The sequence below is a fragment of the Leptidea sinapis genome, chromosome 21 (assembly GCF_905404315.1).
Source record: "Leptidea sinapis chromosome 21, ilLepSina1.1, whole genome shotgun sequence".
In the NCBI taxonomy this organism is placed as follows: domain Eukaryota; kingdom Metazoa; phylum Arthropoda; class Insecta; order Lepidoptera; family Pieridae; genus Leptidea; species Leptidea sinapis.
The window spans coordinates 7,874,604-7,900,777 of record NC_066285.1 but is presented as its reverse complement, the minus strand read 5'-3'; the positions used below and the strand labels follow the sequence as shown (position 1 = coordinate 7,900,777).

Sequence of the window (26,174 nt, the reverse complement as noted above, 5' to 3'; positions counted from 1 at the left end):
GATTTAATTTCTATCCCGGGTCCTACTTTGAAATCGACACAATAGAGTTGCGATCTACCAAAATATGGAATACCGCAAGTGGAGCTGGATAGGCCAACCACTCCGAATAGTTTCTACACGAGGCAAATCCTAGGCTATTTAGGGAAACGAGGGCCGTCCAAAACAGGCCTGGCGGTGAACCATGATGGCGAACCAAAACCAAAAGCTGGATCGAGATGAAAAGAGATGCTCTGGATCGATCGGGGTGAAGATGCACTGAGAACAAGCTCACAGGAACATGAACCCAATAAATCAACGCAAACATATTGAAAATGTATGTAAATAGGCAGACAAAGTTGAGAAAACAAAATAATAAGCTTACTGCAGTGTCAGAAAAGATCGTTTTGTCGCAATGCATCGGAAACATGGAAAGCATTGTAATAATGCCCCACCGTTTATTTTACTAGAATACATAATAGAGCCTCTTAGGCCAGAGTAAATAGGCATCTGCTTACTGTGCATGTTCCATCTTCGACCTCATTGTCGCTTGAAACAAAGTTAGGACTGTCTGGTATAATGAAACAGCTCATTGGACCAAAACTAAAAAAACAATTTTGCGCCGAGCAACAAGATAATTTAAGAAGCCTAACGTATCCTGAAAAGGCTACGTTAATCAACTAGAAAGTAACAGAAGTACCTCTTCAGTTTCCTTTCGTTTCATTTTTATATTGATGTACGTAGACACCATAATTGGTCTTGGTTGAACGATCTTGAAAAGGCGAGGAATACTTGAGGAGTATAATTATTATCCTATTTTTTGTTCCTTTATCGAGCGAGGTCGAGCTAGGTCTTCGTAATTAATTAGCAATGAGCGATAGGGGTAATTTTAACATAGAAGATTTGGGGCAATTTACATAATTTGAAGCTTCTGCCTACCAACTTGACACCGCATCAAAAGTTAAATTCAAACTATAAAATATTTCATTAATAGCTTCAATGTTGAATACCAAACCCTAGCGACCTCCTGAACTCATAATTTCGACGTCGAATATAATGAGAACTGTGTCAGATCCTGCTCCACAGTTATGTACGGAAGCAATTAAAAAAATCCACTGCGCACCCCACTAGCGTACTCTATAAAGCCTCGCTCAAAACGTTTTCACTCCATTTTTCATTTCCTTTGTTATAACGTTGTATTAAAATGCCAACATATTTTTCTGTTCAAATGATTTTAGCTTTCATCCCGCAAACGGAGCCTAAAATAGGTACAGCAAATTAGACATTCAGCATTACATATTATGAATTCGGACCAATATTGTTACGTGTAACGAAATGAAATTTCTTTATTCATTTAGATACAATTTATACGCTTATGAAAGCCAATTTTGATGCCATCACAAAGACACTACCAGGAGGCCTTGTTCTGACAAGAACCGGCTAGAAACTTAGCAAGATTTATCCTCTCTTTACAGTTTTTTAGTATCCATACATTTTTATCGGCTTTATATTCTTGAACTTTATAATTATTACGCTTTCTTCATTAAAATTTCCTAAAAATGAAGCTTAAACTTATATAACGGAAGTTAAAGAATAAAGAATTCAATTGTTTATTCATTATGTAATTTAAAATTTTCCTCAGTATTGGGATTAAATATTGTATCGAAGGAAATTTTCTTGTGCCTTTTTTGAAAGTGCCGGCAAACAAACCAATTTATAACGTAAGAGCTAGCTAGCTATTTCGAACAATAGTTAATATAGCACCAAAGTTTTAGAGCGAGTACACATTAGGCGTTCTGAAGCGCGCGCTTTGGTAACGCGCGTTTTAAGAACCAGAAGTTCTAGATTCTTATCTAGGTACACACGCAAGCCCGCGTTTCTGGTCAAGCGCGCGTAGAACGCGCGCTTTGAGATTTTCGTTCAGACGCGCGTTGGGAGGGCGTCAGCCGCGCGCTTTGAGATACATGAGCCGCCATTTTGTTGTACATTTGAACTCGCGCTTTCGTGTAGAGTGGACGCAATTCACCAAAATGTAGACCGAGCACTTCGATACAGACTTATTTATCGACGAAATCCAAAAGCGTCCAGCTATATGGGACATGGAAAGTCCTGATTAGAAAAACAAAATATTAAAGAAAAGGAATTGGGATGTGATTGTTTAAATTTTTCTTGAATTCTCTTTGTCTCTGCCTTCGTCTTCTGTAGCGACGGTATAGAAGCCACACACAAGCAATCACTCCGACGTCCATTTCCGAACTGAGCCAAGTATGGACGCCCTACTAACGCTAGTAAAACGCCGTGCTAAGCGCGCTGTATGTACGCTACCAACGTGCGCCTAACGCAACGCCGAGCGCCTAATGTGTACTCGCCCTTAGGCTTCCTCTGTGCCGAATTATAGACGTTTGATGATTCGTCATTTGGCGTTTGCCATTAATTACACGGGTAATTTTATTTTCTCTTATTTTAAACATTCACCAAACCAATTCAATTTTCATGATATTTTTCTTGCACGTTCTTGTCTGCCAGAAGATGATACCATCTTTAAACCACTTTAAATTGGCACAGAGCAACCCTACAACGTTGATGCCATATTATTAATTCATTATAGCTTTATATGCCTAGTACTAATTTACGATGCGTAATTTTTGTTGACCGACACATTCAACTAAAGACTTGGTTGCAAAATTTGTGAACGATGTGAGATTCGGGCCCAACGGTTGTTACGGCTTTGCAAATCGTCCCAATTTGCTACAAATTAAATTTGTACGATATTCAATTATATTTCCACAAGCCCATTGGTCGGATATATTGATCCCCGCTGGGAGCATGTCTAATTGTGTGTCTTTATTATAACATTACGCATCAATTCCCTCGTACATATTCTATTATGTTGATACTGCTTTATATTTGTAGTATTCTGTATAACCAATATTAAGAATAGATTGTATTGTAATATAATAAAGATATTACATTCTTATTCTCAAGGTATTATTATTTTTATTTGGAGACTGGCTATTTGGCTAGTCCTAATGAGTCGTAGTAACACCGCGTCCAGATTTGACCTATTGTGTTCGCCACTCCTTATAGCTCGTCGTCAAGCCCTGCCGCATTTATGATTCGCAGTATCTTCTTGACTTGAGTATTGCAAACAGCATCTGTGAGCAGGGTATAGTCGCCGAGGATGGTGATACGCTTATGTATTAGTGGGCCGTAATTGCAGAGGAGATGAAGTCATCATTTCATCGTCCTCAAGGCAAAATCTGCAAGTTCTTTCGGTTCTTATGGAATTGGTGAAAAAGTAGTAGTTTTCTTAAGTTTTACACAGTTACCAGTCTTCTATAGTGATAATATAAGATTCACGAAGGTCAAGTATTATTTTGGCCTGTTTTTCTTCTAGTGGGGAGCTGTCTCAAACTCTCGTGGCTGATAATTTATGCTTAAAAATAACTGTATTATTATTAAATTACGCAAGTGAGAGTTTGTGAATAGATAGAACATGTTGGTGAATTATTATAAAAGAAAGTTGAAGATGATGCTGAATTTCATTTCAATATCATGTATACCATTGTTTTATAATACATTTTAACAGGTCGATTGTACGTTTTGATCTTAGTCTGAGATCTATAGAGCGTACCTACTTATACTTTGCTCAGACTTTACTTACGTGAAACTCAGCTGAGTGTAAGCTTAGCTTAAACTTTGATTGTGTTTTTAATATCTGGACGACCGAGCCTTTCTCGGATTTTTAAAACTGTACAAAACTTGAACAAAGAAAAAGTCTAATAGGACATCTGGATTCGAACCGGGGTCTTCTGCTTTCCGCATCACCCAATGTTCCATCTGTGCTATTATAGTCTTCCATTTAGTGGCGGAATTTTGTATTCTAATGTTATTGTAGCCGTTTCTCATTTAAACACGGATAATACTACATTTTTTAAAATTGAAACTAGCTAAATCGATTTCTCGCCACCGAAATCCCCTGTTTACTAAATTTTATGAAAATCGTAGGAGCCGTTTCCGAGATTCAGATTATATATATACAAGAATTGCTCGTTTAAAGATATAAGACAGTCAAATGACAGCCGAAATTATATTGAGCTAAGACATCCCAATTCAAAAGTCAAGTACGATTTCTATCACACTCAGCAAAGTTATGCGTAAGTAAAGTCTGAGCAAAATCCAGCCTTACTTTGTAAATATCACAGGTTCCATTTGTCAAAATATTCATTTTATTATTGTTCTGTGACACACGAATTACAAGCGGCGGCAGATTTCTACTATTTTAAGAATATATTCGTTAATAAAACATGATAAGGAAAACTGCGAATTGTTTTCAATTTCTCATTCAAACTCCCATCTGGAAGGCGCAATAAAGCTAATGGATATTTCGATACACAAAGCATTCAGTGGAACATAAACAGGCAGCCACGGGAAGGAACTTTATCAATCAGACGGTTTATGGCTGCATTTAGTTTTATCTCGTTTAATAAAACCACGCCTGTAGGCGTAAGTAGCGACGCAGAGATGCGAGACTATGATTCAAACACATATTTGTTCTATAGCAACATTCGTAGAAAAAGAACGACTGACTACAGAATAATTGAAATAGTAGCCAATTATAATTTGGCATCTGAGTATTTTTTTAAGAAGTAGAAGTCAAAACTGAGGATGGACTCTCTTGCAACATTAAGGAATCATACGAACGCGTTCCCAGCGTATAAGGTGCTAAGGTTATACTGACAGGTAAATCATCTCAGGTATGACGACCAATGGGAGGCTCCTTTGCACTGCCGGCTAGATTATGGGTACCACAACGGCGCCTATTTCTGCCGTGAAGATGTAATGTGTAAGCATCACTGTGTTTCGGTCTGAAGGGCACCGTAGGCTGAAATTACCGGGCAACTGTCTCTGACGAGCGCAGTTGTAGTGCCGCTCAGAATTTTTGGGTTTTTCAAGAATCCTGAGCGGCACTGCATTATAATAGGTAGGGCGTATAAATTACCATCAGCAGAACGTCCTAAAAAAATGATGTCTTATCGCAAATTATTGATATGATTCGGTGCTACAGACAAGAGCTATTTTTGACGTATTTATAACTTAAGACCTAGAGAATAAGTAAGAGAAAATTAAAAATAAAAACCTTTATTAGGTTTACATCATATAATTATGATCATATAATTATGATGTAAACCTAATGGTAAATTGTAAGATAAAGATTCCTTTCAGTCAGTACGTCTCTGCTATAGCTGTATACAGCAAAGATTTAAAAGCTCTCTAAATATTATCTTCTTGTAAGTCCATTAATGAAGTCATTGTTGTTAAATGGTGGAGGCGCGGAAGTCAACCATTTATTTTTAGAAGTAACGACAACGGACAGTTTGTCAGCAAATGCAATTTCAAGAATTGTGGGACCAATTGACCAAGAGTTTCGCGTATTTATGGATGTTACCAGCAAGATTTGAATACCTACTGGAGAGAATGTAACACAAAATAGAGACAAGTCGCACCAAAAAATAAAACTCGTTTTAACGATCTGACGACGCTGAGTTCGCTCCTGCCACAGTAAACATTGGAAAACAGGTGTTTGTTTATTCGGACGAATTCGTTAGAACTCTTCAGAATACATTTTCGTTGGAACTAACAGCCTAAGTCACCGTTATATTTGAAAGGTTTTGTAAGGTGAGATACTATTCATTTTACTAAACTGAGAACTAGAGAAGTATTATAAAAAAAATTAAGTTGTGGAAAATTTTTTGGAATGCCTTATTACTAATGAAAGATTTATATGTCGAGTTTTTTTTTATAAAATAAGGAACGAGACGAGTAGGACATTCAGCTGATGGCAACTGATACGCCCTGCCCATTACAATGCAGGGCCGCTCAGGATTCTTGAAAAACCCAAAAATTCTGAGCGGTACCACAATTGCGCTCGACACCTTGAGACATAAGATGTTAAGTCTCATTTGCCCAGTAATTTCACTAGCTACGGCGCCCTTCAAACCGAAACACAGTAATGCTTACACATTACTGCTTCACGGCAGAAATAGGAGACGTTGTGGTATCCATAATCTAGCCGGCATACTGTGCACAGGAGCTTCCCACTGGTAGAGTATAGAGGTTCTGAGGCTAAAAGAGCAGACGCGACATACTGATGAGTTGTAAAGGTTTTCCACTTATCGAGATTCTTTTGTTTTATGATTTTTAGTAATATGATTGCTTCTTTCCACTAAAAAAATTTTCTCCAATCTCCAATTTATTGTTATGGGTTTCAGATCTATTTTTAAGTCATTATAAGCACGGCTTTGGAATTGAGTGCATGAACACTGATCCTATTGTGGCGTCACCAGGGTGTTTTACAAACATCGCAACCGAGTGCGTGATTTTGTAAATATTGAGTCCGTAAATAACATATCGACACCGTGCAGCTTCTTGACAGCCAGTGATTGGGTTAGCTCCAATTTTCCTCTCAGCTCAGTTTTTGATTTAGGTATATTAGATTGAATTAAATTAGGCATATAAGCTACCTTGTTAATATCTGTCTGCAAATATTTCCCTGTATCTATATATGGATTGACTCAAATAATGATATACACTACTTTCAAATAGGGAAGGGGTCTAGCACGTCTATCTTAATTAACTAACGAATCGGTATAATGATATACTTGAAGTAAATACTTTAATTCAATGATTATTGCGTATCAGGTAACAAATAATATCATTGTTTAATTAGCGTATTTTATTTAACAAATGAATCAAAATTAAACTTAATCGTATATCTTTAAACGAGCAATTCTTGTATATATACAATAACATTAGAATACAAAGGTAAATTTCGCCACTATATACAAGACTATAATAGCTCAGATCGGACATCGGGTGATCCGGAAAGCAGAAGACCCGGTTCGAATCCAGATGTCCTATTAGTTTTTTTTTTTTAATTCAAGTTTGTACATTCTTAAAAATCCGAGCAAGGCTCGGTTGTCCGGATATTTAAATTAAAACATGAACACTTACAAAAGAGCATGCTAGGATTAATTACCAAGTTGTATAAGTTAAACAAAATTATAGAACTACTGTTTATGGGAGAATCAAGTGGTCGAGTGGTCCCTCCTCAGATCGATAATGTGTCGAATAGGAATTGGGGCAACAGCATCAGTTATTATAAGAAAGAATGAAAAGATGCAAGTAAAAAAATTGCAGTAGCCAGGACTACGGCAATTGGAGACACATAATACCTGTCTACCACAAGGAGTCTATATACAGGCTGGCCGAGAACTTGACGTCCAACGCTAAAATTTGAAAGCCTCATGGTGATGAGTATCTGAGTCACCCCTTTGTATGTTCTACGATTTTGCGTAGTTTAGGAATGATGTGAATTTTACTGTTGATAATTATTAACACCACATAAGAAACTATGAATAGTTTAGACAATGCGGTACTAGTTTAGAATTGAGTCGTAAGTTCAAGATAACTGCTCCAGCTAAATTCATGAAAATGTTCAAGGTATCAAAAATAAAATAAAATGGGGAGCCTATGGCTTCTAACTATTTTTAAAAACTTCCCAGAACATTGACCAATAAAATGAGCCAAATTCAAATTTTAGCTTTGGACGTCAACTTCTCGGCCACCCATATGATATAATCTCTATTATTAAACTACATAATATATTATACTCTATACTCAGAATTTTGTCTCAATGAAAACCCGCCTTTAAACTATTTACAAACTGTAAATATATTCATAGCTGTTGCCTGTTGCCATGTTTGACGGGCTGATCGATACCAACAATAATTAAAAAACCGACGCTTCTATTACACTTGTCTGACTCACCATTACTTTTGGTTACTGTTACTTACGCGAGCTCCTGACTATGTACCCACCTATAAACATAGATCTTGTATTTTTATCCCAGCAATCGGAATATTAAAGTGGGGCATCAAATGTTCGCGTTCGAACTTTGAACTTTTAGAACTTTGATTATTGTGGATATCATTTTTGCGGGCAAGTTGGTCTATCTTAGGTAAAATGTTTAGATAACCGCAAAAACAAAGGAAGAACAGTTAATTTGTGGGCAAATAGGGAACTAAACTGGAGATGAAACAGAAATGAAGAACTTTAAGAAGCGAGTAGGTAACAAACGAATTTTAGAGATTCCAACAATATAAGCAAATATAAAGCGGTGCTACTACCTTCGCTTGGCCATCAGGATAAGATAGGATATTAATGGTACAATCCATATATCGAATATACTAGTAGGCTAACGAAGTCCAGAAAGATCTAAGCGAATTCGAGTAGCTAGTCGTTAGCTGCACATTGAAATGAGTGGCTTGCCACGGTCTCTGGCCCAGAATCAGCTTCAAGGATGAAACTCGCAACCCATTCCACACAGTGAGTATTTTGACATTTGAAAACTCTGTGATAATTGTAATTTGAGTTCTCTTGGTAATTCACTACACTTCAGTACATACATATCTACGTGCGCTTACGATGCGTGATCAACCAAGGAAACTGATTTTAGCGTATCACAAAACAACCTGACCTAAGTCGCAGCGTAACGTAATGCAAGGCCTAAATGCCCGTAAACCATACTTTACGCGGAATATCGTTCACAGCTGAGCACAGTAGGTAAAAAAACAAATTTATGTATTCAAAGTTCGTAATTGTTAAAGTTTTACGATTCTAGTAATTTGTATTTTGTTTAAGTATTCGCGCAAATAACCAGGTTTTCTCAGTTTAGTGGATTTTTATATAATGCGAATATAAAAAAGCAGCAATGAGATAATCCTACACATACTATTCAACGAGCAACTCTTGTGAATATTATTTTTCACGTAATTTGGAAATGGCTCTAAGGCTTTTCGGGATAACTAATTCTATCCGGTTTTCACGCCCGCCGTCTATCAAAGAAAGAATTTTTTTTTGTTCACGTAACTACGTGGTATATCGCTCTCAATTGAGATTAATCTCGTGCAAAGTTTTTGATTAACCCCTTTTTAAGCACCATCAAACCCTTTACATACATCGATCCCCTTACAAACTAACACCTTGATCACAGATCAGAGATACATAGATTTTTCTACAGTAAATCAGCACACACAAATTCCATAATTATCATAATATAGTAATTAGTAGAATGCGTTTACTAAAAACCTGGCAAAAGTTCAACCTTTACGGACACTCTTCAATTAATGAACCCGTAAAAATCTTGTCGACCTACATTCACAGCTCGTCGCCACTGAAGCCCAGTGAAATCAACAGCCTTATTGGACGGAATATTGATCAGTAGACAGGAATGGCTTCAATCACTGTCCTTTGCATTACATTCGGAATTCGGACGTCCCGAACACTTGCCATTAGATTCTATGTTAATATTTTTTAATACTTCAAAGTTTACAGTTGGCAATTTTAAGGCGGTAAATCAAGCTTCATATTCATACCTTCAGGAATAATTATAAAGATGAGGTACTTGCCAATAATGTAGTTCGTTTATGGGAGTGGCTTCTATATATTATTCCTAAATAGACCTTTAGATGTACCAGACCGTAATATACAGAAATTTCAGTCACGTCCCCAAATTTTAAGTACTTAAAATCAACACGTTTCACTACAATTACGAAACCCACGACAATCATGTTTATTCAAATTAAGTTCTAACAGTACTAGGCTTGGAGTGTGTAACAAAAGGAGACTCCACGCGCATATAGCTCAAAACAAGAATCCGTTGCAAGTTCAGGACGGCTTTGGAGGACAATATATATTTATTAAAATGTATATTATATTCTTAGTAAAGAAATACATAAATAATAAGTTGGACTCGATACGAAAGGTTCCGTCGTTCGTCACCTCGATCTATAAATATTTTTCTCTGCACACTCTGTCAAAATTTCAACTGTATACTGCGGTTATGACGGGTAGTATGTAAGAGAGGAAATAAATGATATTCCGTGAAAATCTATTAAATTAACTGAATTTAAATGAGCTCAAAGTGCAACTTGCAGAAATTAATGCGTTTGTAAAATAATAAATTATTATAGCTGGCATAAGCCGTGCTCTCGATACATAAGGTCAGGGGCGTGCATATCATCTTGACAATTAGTCAGTGCCTAACCTCGTTATGAACCTAAATAAATATTGCACTAATGTCAAAGTTAATTTAGTTTGATTTGGTTCCGTTATTTTATAACGAAACTTCTATTGAACACCCACTCATAAAATTTCTCCTTACGCTAGATGCAAAATACCTACGATAAGCAATTTTTTCATATTCCAAAGCTCAACTTCCACTAGTTAGATCCACAGTGCCTACCTTACTAGAAGACCATTGCAAGCCCTTGCATAAGGTTAGTGCCATCTCCGCTTGTACAGATAGTCAATGGTACAAACAGATCACTTAAAATTCTGATCAAATTCACACTAGATTGAATAATTCATTTCATTGTTGAATGGAGACATGTCTTATGTAATTTTCTGGATAACTTTCCGGGTTTTATGTACGTATTGATGTGGCTTACTTGTTGTTGATCGCCCTCGTTCAAAGTCAAATAAAGTTTATTCCATTAGCCTTAAACCAAGCACTTTTGAATCGTACACTATACGCAATTGCTGAATCTACCATATGTTTGGAAAAAGTAGAGCTCGTGAGAAGAACATACAAGAAACTCACCGGCTTTATTCAATTTATAGAGTATTTTACAATGTCTGTAATATACAAAACAGATAAGTTTGTAAGGTACTGCATCCAATATATGAATCAATACATGATACGTAAGTGAAGTCTGAGCAAAGTCTAAGTACGCTCTCTATATCTCATACTAAGTTTTTTCATATTATTACCATTTAGTCAAAGACGACTCGAGTGATTTAAACGATTCACACTTTATAGGTATTAGGTGCAAATAATGGGTGATTTGAAATAAGTTTTCATATGAACAGATTGCGGACCCATATTATGGGCTATCATCATCTGATCGTAACAATTTAATTACAGCAGAGCCCACATAATTCAAAACAGAATACAACGTATCAAGTGAGCTATTCTACGGCAGAAATTACTTTCAGGGACACAGTAATGTGTGAACAGCTCGATCACTTGGTGTTGCGTAGAGATATTGCTTCATTGAGTATCTTCTACCAGATTTTCACTAGAAGAGTTCCGAAAATTCTTTACCTGATCCCTTTCGCTGATTACGACTATCACACCCCACGCAACAAACTATAACACCGTGCTCACCCACCCTCATCCAAAATATGACAAAGGTACCGAAAGAGATTTAGCCCCAAGAGAGAACAGAGTCAACCTTTTTTTTTATAGAAAAGGAGGACAAACAGCGTACGGGTCACCTGGTGCTAAGTGATCACCGCCGCCCACATTCTCTTGCAACACCAGAGGAATCACAGGAGAGTTGCCGGCCTTTAAGGATGTTGTATCGTCCCGGAAAGACCGCACAAGGAAGCTCATTCCACAGCTTTGCAGTACGTGGAAGAAAGCTCCTTGAAAACCACACTGTGGAGGACTGCCACACATCCAGATGGTGGGGATGATGATATCCTAATTTGTGGCGTGTCGTGCGAAGGTGGAATTCGTCGGCAGGAATCAGGCTTTTTGGAACACTCCCCGTAATAAATGCAGTAGAAGACACACAATGAAGCGACGTCTCTACGCAACGCCAAGTGATCCAGCCGTTCACAGAGCACTGGGTCAACTAAAATATGAGTAAGTAATGATTACCTTTTGCAGCCTCTGTTCGGTGTCGTCAAGCCGTTGTCGAGCGTCGTGCAGCGATCGCTCCAGGTCTGTCATCTTCTCGTTCTGCGCCGCGATCTGTTCCGATAGCACCTGGACTTGCAACTGGAGATTCTCCTTATCCACCTCGAGCCTTCGCACGCGATCCTCTGCGTCATTCTGAAAAAGTACTCCATTTGAAAAACAAATACCATATAAATGAAGACAAAAGACCTTGAATTTCATTTTATCAATAATTAGTAACAAAGTTGAGAACTGCGGCAATATATAGAAAATGGGTGAAGTCACAAGACCTTTTGTCATATATTTCCTTTAATATTCCTCTAGTGTATAATAATGTAAATAAATTTATATACCCATCAGAAGTAATATTCCTTAAAAAATTACAATAGAATATACTCTATAAAATACTCAAATTCACCAGATTTTCACTCTTTCAGTCAATATTAAATTAGTATAGATATCAGGAATTATGTTTGTTTTTTTACCCCCGCTCATTAATAATGCGTCGCTGATTGAGTTTTTATTTTAACTTCGAGTTCTTGGAAAATTTATAAATGGGTAATGCCGAAACGTGCAAATCGAACTTGATATCATTTCATGTTATGTGCTATGATTAATCGACCCCTACACGAACATTCCTAAACAAAGTATGCGTATCCATTATATACTCCCTGATGAAGAAAAAATACAACAAGGATCAAACTCGGAACCCGTTGCCTGAACGGATGTTGCAGGATAGGAGACTGGACCAATTGATACAATAAAGGAAAATAAATAGTTGTCAGCTAATATATTGTAGAATGTTAATCCATAAATAAAGGGAATCGTGCAAGGAACATGCACACACGCTAACGAAAATAACCAATACAGTTAAGACAATACGACTGTTGATAATGATGTTCACATACATTGCAATTTATTATTAGTAAATGTCTTTAAACTTGTTCGTATTTAAAGAAGAATATACAATAACATCTTTGAATAAAGGTATTAAGTACAATAGCTTTAAAATCTTAATTGATATATACAACAGCAAACAGGCGATGTAATAATATGTTAGATAAAGATTTATCTTATATAGATTGCGTTAAAACACCGAGAGCACTAGCCATATGTTGATATACGATAGCTATACTACCTTGAGTGATTTAGAAGACATTGCTGCAAGGGACGGATGCGATGGCCAAGAACGATCGTGCATGTAGCACGGCGGCGGTGGTGGAGGACCATGGCACCAGCACATTGGTGGCCACCATCCACCTTCAGGCCAACGGAAATGCTCGTAAGAGTTCCATCGTCGCTCCAATTCAGGTATTTCCTCATTACGCGAGCGTCGGGGTCTTGGTGACACTCTATGGTTCGAAGGACATTGTGGTGGTTTTGCAGTCAGTGAGGATCGTGTCTTGCGATCACGGTCAAAGCGATCGCTTGGTGTGCGTCGCCTTCTTTCCAAACTAGCAGAGTTATAGTTATCACACCGCGAACCAACTGAATGCATCTCCCCCGAATCTTCCATTATTTCACCGCTTGGCATCCATTTAAAATCAGCATCACATCTTGTCGCGCTATCGGCTCGTTTATTCGGAGTTAGAGTACGATAATCCGCATTTCGTATATCATAATCTTGACCTTCGGAATCGTCGTCACTTGTACTGGTATCCGAATCAGACGAAATAGCCTGTTGTACCTGTACATTGCTGCGCTCTGTCCATTCGGAACACTTCACTGTTGTTTCATCGGGGCTGTCGCTGTCACCGCCTGTTATAATAAGCTCAATAAATATCACCGGAATATACTTAACGATGCCAGACAATTGAGAAATTTTCACCAACCCATCGGGGCGTACATGTAAGAACGGACCGCAGGATGGACAAAGCCCACTGCGGCCCGTTCTTCGTCTTCATCGTCCTCGAAGGGCTCCGTAAGAAATTCTCTGTCAGACATTAGGCCACACGTAAACGACACTGCGCGACAAGCACTCGGTACTAGTCTCAGACTTGCCTCTATTTTTGCGTTTGGCCTCGTTCCAGAACTATACTACGTCAATGAGTCGTGTATAAAACGTGTTACGTACTCTCGTGCAGGGGTGGTTCCTCGCTGGACTGAATGGAGGTTGAATCACGTTCCGACGCCTCTGAAGCCGTCGATAAAGGGCGCTCACTGACTGCTGAGTCTCGTCTCGATTTATCCTCGTGATTATTCCTGTCCGTTCGCAAAACGTTACTCTCGTCAACAGTGGGCAACCGTTGATTGACCAGAGTAGGCTTCGCGTCGCTGGAGCGACTATGTAGCGCGGCTATGGTGGCCGCTACGACTGACCCGCCACGGCCGAGTTCACGCATGTTTTACTTCGGAATGAGTGGCGCACTGTAAGCGTCCGTGATCCAAAATAGACCGGGCCACGTGTTTTGATGCACTCACTAACACACCGTTAGTGATTATTAGACCGATTTTAGTTACATACAAGCTTGTTATTATAGCAATTACACCAATAGTGCACTGTTTACGATACACGTGTAAACTACACCAATTAACGATAAAACAAACACAAGGGTAACACGGAGCAATGCGTTAGTGCGTGTTGCGCGTAGCTCGATGCACACTAGTCGCAATACTTGCGCACTCACCGTCTAGCAGTTAACGCCTTCGTATACAGAGCTCCGCCCCCAGTCCATGATTTCATCATTGTCTTCACCGGATGTATGGTACGCTCGCCCCAATCCTCCATAAGAAGTAAAACTAGCATTACTCTAAACACTCTCATAATAAAACTGGGGATTTTACGGCGGTTGCATTGAATTATATGAAAGAATTCATTTTCGCATTTTTTACAAATTGATAGACAGTGCGTGAAAAAAAATCGACCCAACATTAACACAATTTTTGTATCATCAGCAAGGAAATTCTGTTGAGTAAAATCGATAATTTCAACAAATTAACTATAAAATTTTGGTGAAATAAAAAAAAAGTAACACTGAAATAGCTTGTTGGTATTTTGGTGTTATTATCACATCGTTAACGAAGTGTCGTATCGCGTAAATATCTCCGGATGTCTCATGAATGTTTCGGGCGGAACCTCCCCTCGGTCGGAAATAGACGACAGCTGTCTACTTCGTAACAGCCGTGGCAAAAAGCACTTGTTTACTTTCAAATGTATTCTGTAGGTATATCTTAATATATATAAATCTCGTGTCACAATGTTTGTTCTCAATGGACCCCTAAACTAATGAACGGATTTTAATGGTGATTACTTCATGGAGTGCAGTTTGGTCCAACTTGAGAGATAGGGTAGTTTTTATTTCGATTTGGGACCCATTAATATTTTTATTTTCAATATTTGTTTTGTATGGACATATTTTCTATGAGAGAATTTAGTGACGCACGGTTTGACAGTTCCGCTGTGAAACAATTTCATTCTAACAACAGGGAGCATATTTACGAAATAATTTTTGATGTTTTGAAATATAAAACAGTTGTTTTTTTACCTGCTACAGAACAACGTCTGTCGGGGTAGCTAGTGTTAATATAAATTAGGTAAAGGCAAAGGTAGATCTATAAAATAAATATTTGTTTTTAAATAGACTAGAACTCGTACTTGATATATATCTACTTAACGATATCTTAATATATATAAATCTCGTGTCACAATGTTTGTCCTCAATGGACTCCTAAACTAATGAACGGATTTTAATGGTGATTACTTCATGGAGTGCAGTTTGGTCCAACTTGAGAGATAGGGTAGTTTTTATTTCGATTTGGGACCCATAAATATTTTTATTTTCAATATTTGTTTTGTATGGACATATTTTCTATGAGAGAATTTAGTGACGCACGGTTTGACAGTTCCGCTGTGAAACAATTTCATTCTAACAACAGGGAGCATATTTACGAAATAATTTTTGATGTTTTGAAATATAAAACAGTTGTTTTTTTACTATCCACAGAACAACGTCTGTCGGGGCAGCTAGTGTTAATATAAATTAGGTAAAGGCAAAGGTAGATCTATAAAATAAATATTTGTTTTTAAATAGACTAGAACTCGTACTTGATATATATCTACTTAACGATAAAATCATAAAAAAAAAATACATTACTGTCTTCACATCCAGTAGTAGTTTGAGCTTTTTTTCTTCCATAGTGTCATATGCGTAACGTACTGCATATGCATAAGCAGCTAATTACGATGTACAAGGCGGAGGGAAAGATACGCGCTGGGCAAAGACAAAACCCTGGTTAGTGGCTACGGAACAAACGGGAGTAAATCGGGATTAACTCAATGCAAAAACTGCTTCGTCTCCCCGGTAACACGAAAGATTTAAAAAGCTGTAGTACAACCCTTATGATTGGTCAGGCACTTGAAGAAGAAGACGAAGACTTTGAAGTCATACACATCTATCAAAGTGTTAATACATAATACAACATTCTATTACTAAATTTAGAATGGTGCATTCAAAGTAATCAATCTAAAATCGAATCTAATAATAAAGCAATTTTCTTTGACGATCGCTGCCTGCTTGAGTGCGAGTACTTTATCAATATATTGGCAAATTTAATTTGAGCTCGAAGCAACACAAATTGAAATTTACTTCGCTCGAACAAATTAAATACTAAACCCCTTGAAATTTATGTTCGCTCTTGGAAGTTCCTGAAATGTAAGTACACTTTTAAGGAGGCATTAATTATAAAACTTGGTTACTTGAAGGCTAATAAATCAGTTGCACTGACCAGAAAAGCTCTACGACAAAGAATATTGTAGTTTATACAAATACTTATAGCGGGATTGAACTAAAGAAACAGCTTACGAGCCAGACGGCCGAGACGGCTTACAAACTTTACGTGAGCAGAGAAACCGACATATTTTTCTATACAAAGAGCTCAAGGAAGTTTAACCTGAACTTGACAGCGAATGACTGCCTTGCTTTAACAACGTTTAGCTAACAGCCAGATGCAGTTTCTATACATTTATATCTCCAGTTCCGCCTGTTTCTTCCATATCACAAAACACGCCCAAGTTGAACAAATATTACAATTACAATTTCAAACCTTGGAGAATCTTAAAAAATGCTTCACTTGCAACGATGACAATCGGCTCCAAATGCCAACTTTCTATAGTAAAAAGCAGCCAAGTGCGAGTCGGACTCGCCCATGAAGGAACCCGTAGCAGCAAGTAACATAGTAAAAAAGTTCTTTAATAATAATAATACTTGAGTTGATTGAATGAATGGTAAATTGCGGTTTACGATGTATGACGTAAAATCTACTTACTAGATCTCGTTCAAACCAATTTGCGGTGGAAGTTTGCATATTACTATGCAAACTTCCACCGTAAATCATATATCTTTTTAGTATATCTTTAGTTATCCTTTTCTTCTTTGGAAGTAACAGGGGTCATTCTGCCCCTTTGGCAGGGTCTCTCGTCTCTCGCGCAAACTATTATCATTATATCATTTTTGAAGAACTATCCAAAAACACGTGTATGGGTTTGAAAAAAAAAATATTATTAACGTAATATTTATTAACGTCTCAGCAAAAAAATATAAAAATATTCTATTCGAAATGGCCAGCTTAAGCATTTATACAGGCCTTCAATCTGTTTGGCCACGAATCTATGGATTTACGCACTGTTTCCAAGGGAAATTTCGCCACTGCTTGCTCCAAAGATTTTTTAAGAGACTCAATGTCGTTAAGAGCAGGCCATGTCCTCTAAAACTGACCATAATTTGAAGTCTAAAGGGTTGAGGTCTGGGCTAGTTGAGGGCCAGTCTTCAACTTATAGAGTCCGGAACATTAGTTTCAAGTCAGGCTTGAGCAGTTCGTGCCTTGTGGCCAGGTGGTGCAGAGTCCTGCTGGAAAGTCCACATGATCTAAGACTTTATTTTGATACACTTTGGCCAAAGTCTTCACTCCTTTTTCCAAAAATGTAGTTTTGTGACTCCTTGATAAGACACGCCCCACCAAACCATCACTGACGCAGGATGATGACCACCTTTCTGACAACTAGAGCAGCTTCTTTAGAACTGTGAGCGTACACTTTATTATTTTGCTTATTGTAGTGTTCTTCAATCGTGAAAATTTCTTCATCGGTAAAGAGGATATTTCTGTGCCTTTCACCTGCGTATCGCGACAGAAGGCATTTTGATCGATCCACTCTGTTTAATTGTAAAAATTGATTCAGGGCATGTCCTGTATATTTGCGATAAGCACCGAGCTTCAGGTCTTGTTTTATAAGACGCGACAGAGTCCTAGCGGGAATCTTCAGTTCTAGCGATAAGATTTTTTGTTTCCTAATGGGGTTTCGACGAATTCTGGCTTTAACAGTATTTCTAACAACACGCGGCCGTCTAGATCTTTTCTAGAGTTCGACAGACGAAGTGTTGCTGTATCTGTTGATAGTACGATATACGAACATGCGGCTGATACCAAGCTTTTGAAGTGTGTCTTTTTGAAGTTCACGGCGATCACTGCAATCCTATTTTTGATAATGAACAAGAAAAAATATGTGAAATGGCGCAAAATCGAAATAAGTTTTTAAAATAATATACGTGTTTCAATTTCAAAATAAAGAAAAAGTTGAAAAAAATAAAAGTTTTTATGTAACAGTATTTATGGCCAGACTAGTTAAACACTCATACATAATATATTATATACTCCAAAATCCTCTTTAATATGAATACTATAAGAGCGAATGGTATGAAGAATTTAGAGAGGTTGCATTCGCCGGCAGTGAAATTATGAAAATACCAAGAATTCCGTAAATATCATCCAGTGTATATAATACTTATTCACAATATTTTTAAAGGGGAACCACAAAGGTGACACAACAAACATCTCTCATTCGGATTTGTATATTTCCCAACAAACAATGGAGATTTTTAATCTATGCGAGGACCGTTCAGTTATACAATGAAGCGATGTATTGTTTAAAACATAAATAAACAAGAGAGTATATAACCTATTATAATGCATTTCTATTTATTATATCTTAAGATACGCTCTTTAATCTATGCACAGAAGTTATAATTATATTATTATTGCAATTTGGAATTCACGAAGTACTGGTTATTGATTTTGAATCATCATACTATGTAGAAACGAAAAAGATACAGATAAGAAAAAAATGGTAGTTTCGAAAAAGATTTTACTCATTAAATGAAAAAGTATTCTTTAGCAAAGGGAGATCAAGAGATACAGTTTGGAAAAGTCGTATTTTCAAGTGTATATATAAATTATACAGATGAAAGGAAAGCTTAAACGGTAGGTAGTGTCCAATATAAGAATTTTTGATCAAAAGCAATGTATTCTTAAGCAGAGATAATTCGAGCATACTAATTAGAATAACAGCAAAAGCGATGATTTAAGAGAAAAGCTGTTATGAATATGTTTTTTTTTTTTCTTTTTTTTATGGGTTTTGGACACCTGCCCCACACTTTCTTGCAATATCAGAGGAATCACAGGATGACAGAATGCCTTTGTGGAGGATTTACATTATGTTTAAATTTTTAAACACAGGAAGCCGGCTAGATTACATTACTGTGATTCGGACTGCAGGGCGCCGTAGCTGGTGAAATTACTGGGCAAATGAAACTTAACATCTTATGTCTCAAGGTGACGACCGCAATTGTAGTGCCGCTCCGAATTTTTGGGTTTTTCAAGAATCCTGAGCGGCACTGCATTATTATGGGTAGGGTGTATCAATTATAATCAGCTGAACGTCCTGCTTGCCTCGTCCCTTATTTTCAATAAAATTAAAAAAAAATCAACCCAACGCTTAATGTATACTTTATAATAATGGATATTATCCGCTAGGGGTTGCCAATCCCCACGACAACAGGCAAGCTTAAAAGAAACTCTATCTAAAATATAATGTGCTAACGTCAATAATAAGTCTGGCCCATGTAATTATTGCCAGCTGAAATAATTCCGTACAACAACTACAAAATTTACAACTCGTTTAGCATGTGAAACTATTTTCCTCCTTGCAACACCGATTGTGTAATGGCATAGATTCCGTTTAACATAACAAACATCCCGTGTAGTTTATATGGGATTTATCAATCTCACATACATTCGGCATCTTTAAATAGAATCTAAAAACTAGCACGGTATGGACACTGCACGTGTTTTCAACATTTTAAGCACACTTTGGGTATGTTCCGATATGTCCGATATATATATATATATATATATATATATATATATATATATACATATATGATATATGACACATCTGGATGTGTGGCGGTCCTCCACAGTGCGGTTTTCAAGGAGCTGTCTTCCTCGTACTACAACGCTGTGGAATGAGCTTCCTTGTGCGGTGTTTCCGGGACGATACGACATGGGTACCTTCAAAAAAAGCGCGTACGCCTTCCTTAAAGGCCGGCAACGCTCTTGTGATTCCTCTGGTGTTGTAAGAGAATGTGGGCGGCGGTGATCACTTAACACCAGGTGACCCGTACGCTCGTTTGTGATCCTATTCCATAAAAAAAATGCACTGCGAGCACTGCACAGTGCTATCACTGTAGAAAAATTCGTTCCGTAATGGACTGCCAGTATACTGCCGCAGTACCCTAGGGAAATATATGCCGTCATAAATCGCCGCCATATTCTACTGTGAGCACTGGCGTTTTCGAGGTAAGGTACTCGCAGTACTTTGATCACGTGATCAGTCAAAACCACTCGAGTGCCTAACGTTTTATAAACAGTACCTACAGTTTAATCCCAAATATTTTTGATTTGACAGTACTCCAACAACAGTTTTTTTAATGAACTAGAAAACTTTAATACACTCATTTGAATGCTGCGTCAAAAAATGCGGCTGACAGTATACGGGATTGCGTTCCGTTTTAAATAGTAACCAGTATAACTGGCTATAAAGGAACGGCTTGAACAGTGGTCGCAGTACATATCGGAACATACTCTTTGCCGTTACGTTTGATATCAGAATATCGACTTTATTCTTTCCTAGCATTTCTTTTACGACTGTTCGCATAACAGGCATTTATTTTCTCAAAATTGATTCCTTTGGAATTTCTTTTTGATGTCATTTCTAATATACTAGATACTATACTAGAATATAGTTCATTTACCTGTCATTAGGGTTCCGTAGTCAAATGGCGAAAACGGAACCCTTATAGATAGATACGTCATGTCTGTCTGTCTGTCCGTCCGTATGTCACAGCCACATTTTTCCGAATGTGAAACGCGTTTTTACAATAACAAATAGGAATGCAAAATCTTTTACTGAATGTCACAGGATAATATCACGTTTATAAATTGACGCCAGGGTGTATTGTGAAATCAGTGTTAAACAATCTCAACTCAAGTAAATCAATTTACAAAGATTTTTACCAAACTATCAAATAATCTTACCAATTCCTGAACAGATCATATGGAGTCGTTATAGAATAATGGCCTTAGATTGGCTGGATCTATGTTTAGACCAGTCTGGACACACCAGCCAGCCAGACTCCATATTAATTAAAATTGAAACCTGAATGAAACGGAGGATCGCATTTCCGCTACATAGAATAATTATTTCTCCCATTCGCGTATGCGAAAGGATGAACATTTACAACTTTTCTATACACGCCATGCGTTACAAGCCTCTTACCCTAATTAATATAATATGTAAGACTTTGTTATAATATTTTATACGCGTTCATAATACAAAAATACAAAGTTCAGCAACTTTGTATCTTCTTCCTGTTTGCATCACAAGCATAGGGATATTCAAAGGCCCTTAGTTTAATCCTAATTGAATAATGTGATAGTTTATTTGACTCTGACTTGAGGAACTATTTAGATTGTCATTATCAACAAGATTTTATATTTATTAGAACTTATAAAAACGAAAGATCATTAAGGCCCGACTAGATGTTCCGAGTTCCGACACGAGCCATTATCGGTGAATGAACGCCGGGACAGCTGATAGCAATAACGAGAGGCCCGACGTTGTCGTTCAGAATTTTAAATCTCACTCCGCGTGGGTAAATTTGCTGAGGCAGCCTGTAAACAAGGAGACACGAGCCTGACAAACGATCCATATTACTTCATTAATACGTACACATTATCATCTACGTACCTATACAATATTCGGAATGAGTGGAGTTTTTTTGTTTTGTTTCTTTCCCAATTACACACGATGATATTTAAAAGTATAGATAGGTTACCTAGACAACATTCGGTGTTTGTAAATGATACACTAACACACACATGAATTATTTAACATTACAATAGCACACTACATTACGATTTTATAATATAATTTTATATAGTAGATATTACACATCAAAGAAGGATAGTAAATGCAATTATCGAAAGCGAAAAAGAGATAAATCTAACTTGCTGATTGCTTCGTAATTTGAATACAAAAGATACAGAATAATTCATCAGATATGAGTTTTTACCGTACACCGTGATTTATGCCTAAAATACGATTCATTCAGGAGTTCATACTTCATGTAGTAAAAGTAGTAAGACTGCATTGAGGTTAGGTAAATACACGGACTAGTAAAAAAAGAAGGACTCCGCGTGATATTGGCAAGTGACGCACGCACCTTTATGCTAGTGTGTGTGCGATTACGGGGTATACCAGTTACACAATTTTTTCTCCCTTAAATAATCATATATCCACAAATTTATTGTTTTTGCACTTTTTCACAACGCACTACGCCATTTTAAACTATTTTATTGAGACGCAAACTGATCTGTCACCGACGATGACAATTCTCATAATGGCCGCCTATCGGCCTGTAGTAGTGTAAGTGTGTGCGTGGGGCTATATATTTACACGTTAGTCGGCTTGTTTTGATGGTACACTGTTATGTTAGGTGATACGGAGTCCCTATTTTTTTCAAGTCCGTGGGTAAATAAAGTGTCAGTGATTTTTAAAAATAATTTAACATTGATTATAATATATTATAACCACATTGATGATATAACCTCCCTGGCTTTAATTTTCGAAGTAATTATTTTGGGTACTATGAATGTAAGATATATATTTTATTAATTTGTAGCCAATATTCCGATCCAATTGCATGAACCGTGGTCGCGGCGGAACTGCGGTGGCGGCAAGAAACTCTTGACACATTGACACTTGACACTAATAGTACATCAATCTGTCCACTTGGCGTGTATTTAGTTTCGGTCTGATTCCCTAATTCACGACACACACTACTAGCGACATCTATACTTTCGAATCTTTTTGTTGCATTTGTACTGCAGAGTGAGACCACGGGATACCATTTTTGCGATAGTCTAAAACCATCCTCCCTATAAAATTCTTACGATGTTTTCTAATTTCGATAGCCATTCTTACAAGCCGTGGGATGTATTGGCGTTCAGCAGAAATCACCTGTGGGTTATGAACTCGATCCAGTGGTACCGGCTTAAAGCAAATGTTCAGCTATCGCAGATATTTTGGTTGCGATGATTAAATTTTAAAAACATCCAAGTATTACGACTATTGTCGAAAGGAGCTAAAATCGTCTGCACGACCCACATAGCTATTGCCATATAACTTTTCTGAATGATTATATAACTGAACTAATTTTCCCTGCGTATAAACTTTAATAACTATTGTTTGGCGAACGATTCTACAGCCTGCCCTACTTGGCAATATGGTGGCATTATTGTAACTCTTTATTAACATAATATAATAAATCATTTCACTGTAGAAATACGCTATATTTTGCATTATTAATATGTGAGTAGAATTAAAATATAAAACAAACTATGACTTGTATAAAGTAATGTGTAAGCATTACTGTGTTTCGGTCTGAAGGGCGCCGTAGCTAGTGAAATTTCTGGGCAATGGGACTTAACATCTTATGTCTCAGTTGTAGTGCCGCTCAGAATTTTTGGGGGTTTTCAAGAATCCTGAGCGGCACTGCATTGTAATGGGCAGGGCTTATCATAGGCTTTATATGGCAATACAAAGTTTGCCGGGTCAGCTAGTAGTTAATAAAAATGTAACTATTAGAATAAGCAATTTATAATTAGCCACAGCAGTTTATATTTGTATTATTTGCAAAGTGATTTAAAAAAATAAAAGTTGCTGCCCAATTGAATAGTAATTGTTACAATTCCACGCAGACAAAGTCGCGGGTATTAGCTAGTATAATATAAAGGGAGGCATTAATGTGCGGTTCTAATTAGCGTTAATGGAATGTGCGAGTAGCTGAACCACCTGACACCTACCTGGTCTGCGGCGGCACGGCGCGGTCTACCCTAATTAATTTTACAACTTAGCACTAGAAAATCAAACAGGACCATGGATACTCAACGCTAAGTACAGCCTCTGACCTCAATAACAAAAACTGGCGAATTTGCGACTTGTATTTTAAGCAAAATTACTGCAACATATTTAGAGTTCCGTAAAACCCTTATAGATTCGTCATGTCTGTCTGTCTCTCGAAAGGCGACATACACAGCCACTTTTTTCCAAAACTATAAGAACTACTGTTTAAACTTGGTAAGTAGATGTATTCTGTGAAACGCATTAACATTTTTACGCAAACATAGAAAAAAAACTATAAATTTTGGGCGTTTCGCATACTGAGAACTGAAACTCAAAAATTTTGTTTTCATCAGACCCATACGCAAGCATTTATATGATGAATATGGATGTTTGTTTCCGAGTCATGGATGTTTAAATGTATTTATGTATGTTTATATAAATTTATGTATGTTTAAGTAAGTATATTGTATTAAATATATCATTGTCTTGTAACCCATAACACAGGCTATATATGCTTAACTTGGGGCAAGATAATTTGTGTAAAAAGTGTGTGTGTGTAAATATACGCGTATATAGTCATATCTATGGACAGTCCTTCAAAAATGATATTGAGATTTTTAATGTAATTTTTTTCTAAGCTGAATAGTTTGCGCGAGGGACATTTCGAAAGTGGTAAAATGTGTCTAAAAAAATATATGATGCACATTATCATGCAAACTTAAAATTAGTTTGAACGAGATCTAGTAAGTAGTTTTATTTAATACGTATAAATGATGAGAGCTCATTTGCACTGTATGATTTTGAGAAACGATTTTTCGCCTTTTCCATTTTAATCTAATATATAAAATTCTCGTGTCATGGTGTTAAACATTGTACTCCTCCGAAACGGCTTGACCGATTCTCATGAAATTATGAGTGCATATTGGGTAGGTCTGAGAATCGGACAACACACGAATTTTTATTTTTTTGACATTTTTTTTTAAATTTGTTTGATTTTGAGTCAGCATTAGAAAATACATACAATTTCAAAATTTCACCCATCTACGATCAACAGTTACTTTTGTATCGCGATTTCATTATCGGCAATACAACGTTTGCTGGGACAGCTAGTAATTTTATATAATTTCTCACACTTCTTCGCTTTTTTTATGAAGTCCACAAAATTGACTACAATTGTATGGATAGCAAGGTATAGTAGATATACAAAAATTCTGGCTGTCAATTGAGTCTGCTGGAAGTGGACGTGGCATGACGTTATGTCCTATAACAATACTGTTAATAATTTTACCAGTGGGAGGCTCCTTTGCACAGGATGCCGGCTAGATTATGGGTACCGCAACGCCGCCTATTTCTGCCGTGAAGCAGTAATATGTAAGAATTACTGTGTTTCGGTCTGAAGGGCGCCGAATCTAGTGAAATTACTGGGCAAATGAGACTTAACATCCTATGTCACAAGGTGACGAGCGCAGTTGTAGTGCCGCTCATAATTTTTGAGCGGCACTGCATTGTAATGGGCATGGCGCATAACTTACCATCAGCTGAACGTCCTGCTCGTCTCGTCCCTTATTATCATTAAAAAAAACTCCGAATTATGTTTGAGTCGGGTTTTACTTTTAAGCAGTCAGACTGGGGGAAATCTCATATGAAACGTAGAATAGCAATCTAAGATTAACAACAAGCCGCAAAGAGCATGCTATACCAACTAAGACCCCTAATCCAGCTGGGTAACTCGTTCGTAGGAAAGGTTACTAACCTCAGCTGGCATCGTCTGAAAATAGATGCATAAATAATAACGATCTGCATTCAATCCACGAGCGCCCGTCCTTGCGAGTAAATAGCGCCATTCAACTAAAATATGTCACTTGGTCCTGTGACCTGTCCTAGTGACGAGAATTTATAATTTCCTAGCAGCTATGCTACAACATTATTTTACATGACTGGTGTAGGGTTAAATTAAATTTACCGCGCCAAATGTCAAAAATGTAAATGCGAATATTTTACTAAACGGAGAGATGGTGAAACAAGTGGAATCTGCTATAGTTCTTGGCATTACTCTTGATTCCTAATTGCAATAAGACCCCCATATTGAAGGATTGGCGAATAGGCTTAGTTCTGCAGCATATGCGGTTAAAAAAATTAGACAGTTAACTGACATAGGTACGAAGCGACTAGTATACTTTAGTTATTTTCATAGTTTTATGTCCTATGGTATAT

At 37.2% G+C, this 26,174-nt stretch overlaps 1 protein-coding gene across 7 annotated transcripts in view; it reads right to left on the bottom strand.

Moving 5' to 3' along the window:
• Nucleotides 1-26,174, bottom strand: part of LOC126970445 (liprin-beta-1) — a 91,500-nt gene that overhangs the window by 31,352 nt on the left and 33,974 nt on the right. For 2 of the 7 annotated variants that reach the window (XM_050816332.1, XM_050816333.1), the window contains exons 1-3: nucleotides 13,797-14,305; nucleotides 12,861-13,480; nucleotides 11,705-11,878 (exon numbers count right to left, since the gene is read on the bottom strand). In XM_050816332.1, coding sequence (XP_050672289.1) covers nucleotides 11,705-11,878; nucleotides 12,861-13,480; nucleotides 13,797-14,064 — 1,062 coding nt within the window. In that variant the 5' untranslated portion in view covers nucleotides 14,065-14,305. Of the gene's footprint in view, nucleotides 1-11,704; nucleotides 11,879-12,860; nucleotides 13,481-13,554; nucleotides 13,723-13,796; nucleotides 14,307-26,174 lie in introns of those variants that run through there. The other 5 variants (XM_050816337.1, XM_050816338.1, XM_050816335.1 and 2 more) reach the window with 4 other exon arrangements.